Genomic DNA, 7,136 nt, shown 5'->3' on the forward strand with positions numbered 1-7,136 from the left:
TCTACAAAGTACATAAGCATAGCCACTAGTGGCATATGCCATACATTCAACCCACTCCTTAGCAAAGAACAACCTCAAATTTACATCCACTTTGCTATTGGAATACATTACAGCATCATATGTATCAAAAAAATCTATTTATGCTTCCAATACACTTGTGCATATCCTCCAAAAGCTTGCAATTCTTTTATGACAAATAAATGGTTCTAAAATGGTTTGAATAGTGGATCCATAACTTCTTAGCTCTTTAGTTATCAAAGGAGATCCACAATAAGATATTGATGATACAAAATTGACAATAGATGCACTTAGAAACAACCAATTCTATGTTATTGTCCCAGTAAAGGACTATTGTATTGTGTGCAAAACAAGAAGTTGTAAAACTCATAAAACAAAAATTGTGATCACACAAACATGCAAGTTTGTTGTGCTCTTTGTTTGACACATTAGAACTCCTCAACCCAACATTGGATGAGATATTTATAGTTGAAATGGTGAAGGGATGCCAAACTACCATTTTTTTGCACAACTATTCTAGCAAGCATATTATTGTGAAACTCAATTTTTTGTTTGCGAGTCCAAGATAGAAATGAGTCTCTTTTATATCTACATAGGACCCTATAATGACTCCATGCTAGAACCTAATTCACTTTAGTTATATTAAATATATTTAGATGGATTGCATCCTCCCTAGCCAATCTAATGTACCTCTAAATCCACATGAATGGTTTCTTGATATTAGAACTACTCGACGCTAGATTTGGCTAGATCTATCTTGGAATACCACTCTACACCATTAGAATTACCTCATCTATAATGAGCGATTTTAATTAGATTGGACGCCACAATTCAACCCATCTCTTTATGCCCTTTTCATCTTTTCTTTTGGAATTCATGGGATGGCCCTAAACAGAAAAAAATCCCCCATCATAGGCATCCCCAAAGGACCATGTCAACTCTTTCACTTTTCATGCATTCTTTTGGGCAACTTGGGAAGGCCCTAAATAGAAATAAATCGCTCATTATAGGCATCACCAAAGGACCATGACGATTATTGCAAAGTGGAATCATGCCTACCATCTAGTTCACAAAGTCAAAATGGTTTCCTATATCTTGTTCTTTGAAACAATGACAATTGTCTATGCTTCAAATGAGTCCATCCATTAAGTTGTTAATATAGGAAGTTGGTAGTGTGACATCTAGTGTCTCAAAACCTCAATCCATGGTTGGCCCTAATCAATTCTCATGATCCTCATGGAATCGTGCAGACCTTCCCGTACGAGGTAGACTCTAGCGATCTTAGGTAGCAAAGTCCACAACATTCCAAGGGAGTTCAGAATGATGTTGTCTAGAATGATCTCTTGATGGACTACTGAATCGTGCCATCAAGGGGGCATTTGGCAAGCACATTACAATATTAACCTATCTGCTTTACTTTGCATTCTAGAAAACATTTTGGTTTCTCTTGTATGCCATAAAATGATTTGTTTCCTCATGCCTTGTAACCTCTATCTTGTTGATCAAGAAATTGTATTCCCATTTTCATGTAGCAATAAATTAAAAGCCTTGTGATATATGTTGCAATAAGACACAATTCACATCGCTCATCTAGATATCTTGCTTATGGAGATATTGTATTTTCTTTTCGTAGGAAGCTAGCATAAATATGTGTCTATTAAGGGTTTCAAAAGTTAACATCATCTAGCAACAAGGAAAGTAAACATGAAAATTCAATGTTTTTCATTCATACTAGCCATTATAGAAAATTTTGTATATCTTGAGACATTAGAGTACCATCACTTTAGACGTTTTTACAATTACACCCAAAAGTTATTTAGGCTTTTAAGAGATTGAAAGAGTAGTGTGAGGAGTTCACATACTATGTTAAGGCGTTTGAAAGCCAACTTAATAATAATAATAGAATGATAACTTTCAATAATAAAATAGTATGTTAACTTTGCATACCATTTTAATGGGCAATATTTATTAGCCATTCGAGACTTTCAATTACATTTTTTAGCTTATCAAAAGCACTTTTCCACCTCTGTTGTCCTTTTCAGACTCTTGGATGGCTGCCCCGAAGTCTTCCAGCGGGTACTTTTGGCCAGCCAAGGGCGTGATGACCTTCGCCTCCAACAGCTTCAAAACCTCTGCGCACGCGCGAGCTCGTCTCTCTGCATCCTCGACGTATTGCCAACCGTTCCAAGAGCTCACTTGCACTCCCCTCATCAGATCCGCCATACCAAAACTGATATCCCATCCAGATAGCCCTCCATACACAAACACTTTCCCACCATCCCTTACACTCGCACCCACAACCTAAAATACAACAAACAGACAATTACACAGCAATCCATCATGAAAGGAGATGCTTGCTCACAATCTCTCCTGATTAGATTGATGAATAAACAAGGAACAATTCAAAGGGCCTTCCTTACTTTGGTCAAGCTGCCAGCAACGGCATCAAAAGCCCCATAGGCTCCTTTCCCACTCGTTATTTCCTTCACTAACTGAACCACATCTGATGTAGTACGAAAGCACACATGTTCCCATTAGTTCATATAACTGAATATTCTTGCCTCCATCTTCAAGCAAAAGGGGCCAATCAACGCCATCCATACATATACACAAATGCTTACAATTACCTTCGGTCTCGGAGTTGATCACATAGTCCGCACCAAGGGCTATCAATTCATCTTTATATGTGTCTCTTCTAACCACATTGATCGTCTTCAAACCCCAATGTTTAGCTAGCTGTATTAGCTGCCTGTTGTTCAATGCAGGATGGAATGAAAATCTCTCTCGCTCTCTCTCTCTCTCTCTCTCTCTCTCTCTCTCTCTCTCTCTCTCTCGTTCTGCACAAGCAACTAAATTAACTGGTTCAAGCAAACCTATCTAGCATCTAGCGAGTGCTTTTTAGAGCATCAGATAAGCTGTCGTTCTAAACGTAACCGAGGACAGTCAGCAAGCATCGTCTCCATCGTGAGTTTCAGATGAGTGATATAAGTTAATGCAACATGCACATACAGGAGGGACACACAGACCTGCCAAGGACAGATGCCGCTGCTGTGTGTAATATGTATTCTCCCTTGGGAGCAGCCAGATCCTCGAGAAGGCCAAAGGCAGTCGAGGGGTTCACAAAAAACTGGGCAGCTGTCTCATCGCTGATGCCATCGGGGCAAGCCACAATGTGTTCCTCTGGAAGCACCACAAAGTCCTGCCAGGACCCTTCTCCCGTTTTCAAGTACTCCATCCAGACAAGGGGGATGACACGCTGGCCAGGCTTAAACTTGCTCACATTACCGCCAATCTGGCCAAGGTTTTCAACAGACAATCAGGACTCAGGAGAAAGATGAACCCTAATTTACTATACAAAGAGTCAGAATGATCGACATGCTAATAGCTAATGAAGTTTTCAACTGACAAGCAGGAGAAAGAACGAACCCTAACTTACTGTACAGAGGGACGTCAGAATATGGTAACCATGATTATACCTCTTCGACTATCCCGAAGCCCTCCGTGCCAATGGTGGGATGCTTGCCATTGAGCTGATGGAGAAGGTGGCCCGAGCGTATATAGATGACGTCGATTGGGTGGATGGGGCGGACAGTCATCCTCACAAGGATGTGCCCTGGCGATGGCAGTCGACCGTGCTTCTCCTTGATGGTCACCAGCTGCATCACCTCCTCGGGCTCTCCTTCTCTTGTCTGAACCAGAGCTCGAGCCATCGCCTCCTCTCTCTCCCCCTCTCTCTCTCTCTGTCTCGCGTCAGCCTGTTGCTGCGACGTAGGTATAGTCAGCTGCAATATCTCGACGTCTGGCTTCTGAAAATGAGCTCCTGCTGCACACTCATAAGTAATTACCAACCCAATTAGCTTTATAATTTTCCTATTATACGATCAGAATTCAGCAGTTTTGCGATCATGGGAGTTCCGAGTCACGACGACTCTTGTTGGAACTCCCGGAGTCCGATATCAGTGATGTTTTTATGGCTTTTTATCAGCTAGGACTTTTCGCTAAGATGTAGGATATAGCCTAAGGCCCGTACACACTGGCCGCAAGCCCCTTCCCAGCCTGCTGCCCAGTAGTTTGTTGCCCCGATTCGTCACGTCAACCAAATGCCCATTCCTTTTGCACGCCAAATTGGCTATCTGGGCCTGTGTTATACTAGCAAGTTGCAAGGGAAGGAGGGTCTCCCTAACCGTGTGATCATGCATGCTTTAAAGGTAAGCATACATTTGTGCACAAATATGTTATAAGTCAATAGGAAAAACTTACTCTTATCTCAAACTACCAAATTCTTATCCACTTGAACTAAGTCAGAGTGTATACATGCATATCAAACACATAATGTGAACACACACATGCATATGCGAACGTCATGTGTATATCCAAAATAGTTTTGGAATTCACATAAGATAGAGGTCACTTGGTATAGGAGCATAATTACCAATTCCAGTATGGAGGCATGTTCTAATTACGAAATACCCAATTTAAAAAAACTTAGGAAATGTTGTCATGTATAGGATGATGTCATGATTAAAAGAAAAGGCATGTGAGAAAGACATCTATTTAGAGATTTAAAGTATAGGAAATGTTGTCACGTATAGGATGATGTCATGATTAAAAGAAAAGGCATGTGAGAAAGACATCTATTTAGAGATTTAAAGTATAGGGCATTGAGACCAAGCAATGCAAGTTAATAATTCTCATCTTCTTTAGAAGAATGGAGCTTGATGGAGATGGTCTTGCTTGACACTTTTCATAGGAAGACAAAAAATACATGCACTTTCCTACTAAAAGGTGGGTACTTTCACTCCCTTTTGACGTATATAAGAAGAAATTTCTTCATACACAATATAATGGAGACAATTGAAAGTAGTCAATGTATATTTCTACATGCAAATTATGAAGACTGGTCAAGTAATCTTGTTTGAAAATACAAATTTGTGAGTCTTTTTGAAGTAATGAGCAGGGGTAATTGTTAAGATAATCAAGGTATTCATTGTATTCAAAATTATAACTTAAGCATATGAATTTATTGAGCTATTGCATGTTAAGATGTGTTACAAACTTCAATGCAAGTCCACTCAATTATATAGAAAGCACAATAGGAAATTTATAAGATTCATCCACAAAAACCCTTTGAAGTTGCTCCTATATTAGTCTCTAAAGACAAAATTGATTGAAAAGTTAACTTTGCCCAAAGCTCCTGATTGCCTATGTGTTGAACAAAGGGTCAAAGAGTTATCTCTAAAGACACAGCAAAGCCATCACCATCTTAATTATGAGTGTAGACATTGAAAGGTGCACACATTCTCAATTAGTGGATGACACCTAGTAAGCTATTATAAGGAAACCCTCGAAGTTTTGTTGGTGTTAAAATGAATTTCCAACATGGGGGGCTCTCAAATAGTATAGTTGCAACATAAAGTCCTCCTGAAAAAAATATGACCCTTGTCAAAGATTTCCAAAGATCAAAACGCATATGTCCTTGGAGTTGACTTTTCGCACTTTGCACTGATTTCTTCCTATTTTTTGTCCTTCCAAAATGTGGTTGACATTACCCCTCTCCTACAGATGCTAGTCCCTTGGTATGCACCATTATGGGTAGGAGCTTCACGCTGGAGATGGTCCTGAAAAAAGGGTCTTGTTGGAGGACTTGTAGTTGTCCTTGATGAAGTACTAGGTCTCTCCTCATGGCTCTTGTTATTTGTAGCTTGAGGATAAAGATGAAGCCTTCATGGATACATGGTTCTAATAGAGGATGAATTCCAAGCAAGCTCGAAATGTAGTCCGACACTTGAGGAGAGCCAATGGTCATGCCAGATTTTGAGGAACCAATATTAAAAATCACATTTTTAGTAGAGTGAGAGGAGATTTTAAAGCCAAATTTTGTAGGACTTTAAAGTGCTTTTGAAGGTTATGTAACTCGTATGGAGTGAAAAATGAAGAAAGAAGACTTAAATGAAAGACATGAATCATTTCAAAGGCAAAGGTAGCAAGGAGTGAAAAGCCAGTATGGGGGGTAGTAGAGGAGTGTCTAGCCATGACATTTGTATAAATTTGTGTGTTGGAACAAGAATGCATATCAAAACACTTTAGTTAAGGAGGATAATGGTTATGAGATACAAAAATAACCACAAAATGTCCAATTTTTGAAAAGGATATGCCCAATTTGGAAGGGGCACATGGCTAAGGTGCAAGGGCATGTTGGCAAATCATGGAGAGAGAGGACTCAATGGAGCAAGAAAATGAAAAAATGGGGTGTCATGACTAATTGGGTTCTTTCATCTTCTCATGCTGCTTGATCCTCATCATCTCCAACATGATTATTGACATTGGTCCTAATCTTCATGCACTTCAAGATGGTACCACTCTTATAACTTAATATGGAGTATTTGAAAATCAACAAACTCAATATTTCTCTTTCTTGTTACATGTTCTTTCTCTCTCCTCCTCCATAGCCACTAAAATTGATTCAGGTGATAGAGGGGGTGGGTGAGATGAAACATAACCCATAGTGCACCAAAGAGCACAGTCATGTTTAGAAGGCAAAGTAAGCACGGCCATGAAGAAGCCTTATCTAATGAATTTGTGTTATTGAAGAAAGGCCTTTCCTCGATAAGTGGCTAAAAGCCATCTCTTAAACTCACCTTTGAAAGTGGTTTGCCTATGAAAAAAGAAGCAAGTACATGTAATAGTAAAGTGTGCAATATAATATTATCGACGTGGGAGAGTATGGCATTATTGGGCTGCTAGGTTGAGGGGAATACCTCCTAATTATTTTAGCCCACTATCTAGCCCCTTTGGCTTGTTATTGTTTTTGGATCTTGGCTTGACGGTGTTTATGAGGAAATAATGGGTCAATCTCGATGTTCTTTGGCATAAACTGACTGACTAGTCCCTAATCAACTAAGATTTAAAAACCATCACTTATTAGCGTCTCCCGATATACACACAACCTATTGAGACCAAAAATGGGCCTGACCGTGACTCTTGGGCTCTAGCCGGTGCGCCTCCTAAACTCACCTAAACAACCTCATGGACTTGCAGCTAGGAGCATATAGACACTATGAACCGATTTAACCAAAGAATTATTTTGTAAATACTATTTCTAAATCGTAGTCCAACAT

The 7,136-nt window shown here is 39.6% G+C and overlaps 1 protein-coding gene across 1 annotated transcript; it reads right to left on the reverse strand.

Annotated features, from left to right (window-relative positions):
• Positions 1-1,905: 1,905 nt before the first annotated feature.
• On the reverse strand, positions 1,906-4,097 carry LOC148017621 (uncharacterized). Its single transcript, XM_087662651.1, has 5 exons — positions 3,495-4,097; positions 3,045-3,310; positions 2,646-2,767; positions 2,439-2,521; positions 1,906-2,319 (listed from the first exon to the last, which is right to left on the reverse strand). Exons 1-5 carry the CDS (start codon positions 3,726-3,728, stop codon positions 2,017-2,019), a joined length of 1,008 nt encoding a protein of 335 aa, XP_087518777.1. The 5' UTR covers positions 3,729-4,097; the 3' UTR covers positions 1,906-2,016.
• Positions 4,098-7,136: the final 3,039 nt, after the last annotated feature.

This window comes from Lygodium microphyllum, chromosome 22 (assembly GCF_053477565.2).
Source record: "Lygodium microphyllum isolate KBCC chromosome 22, Lygodium_microphyllum_v1.1.10, whole genome shotgun sequence".
NCBI lineage: Eukaryota > Viridiplantae > Streptophyta > Polypodiopsida > Schizaeales > Lygodiaceae > Lygodium > Lygodium microphyllum.

What these genes read in the sequence shown, in the direction of transcription:
- LOC148017621 (XM_087662651.1), bottom strand. Translation starts at nt 3,728, where the DNA reads ATGGCTCGAGCTCTGGTTCAGACAAGAGAAGGAGAGCCCGAGGAGGTG. An exon ending in GCGGCATCTGTCCTTGGCAG is followed by an intron (nt 2,768 to 3,044) that starts GTCTGTGTGTCC and finishes ATTGAACAACAG; the next exon opens with GCAGCTAATACAGCTAGCTA. An exon ending in GATCAACTCCGAGACCGAAG is followed by an intron (nt 2,522 to 2,645) that starts GTAATTGTAAGC and finishes GTACTACATCAG; the next exon opens with ATGTGGTTCAGTTAGTGAAG.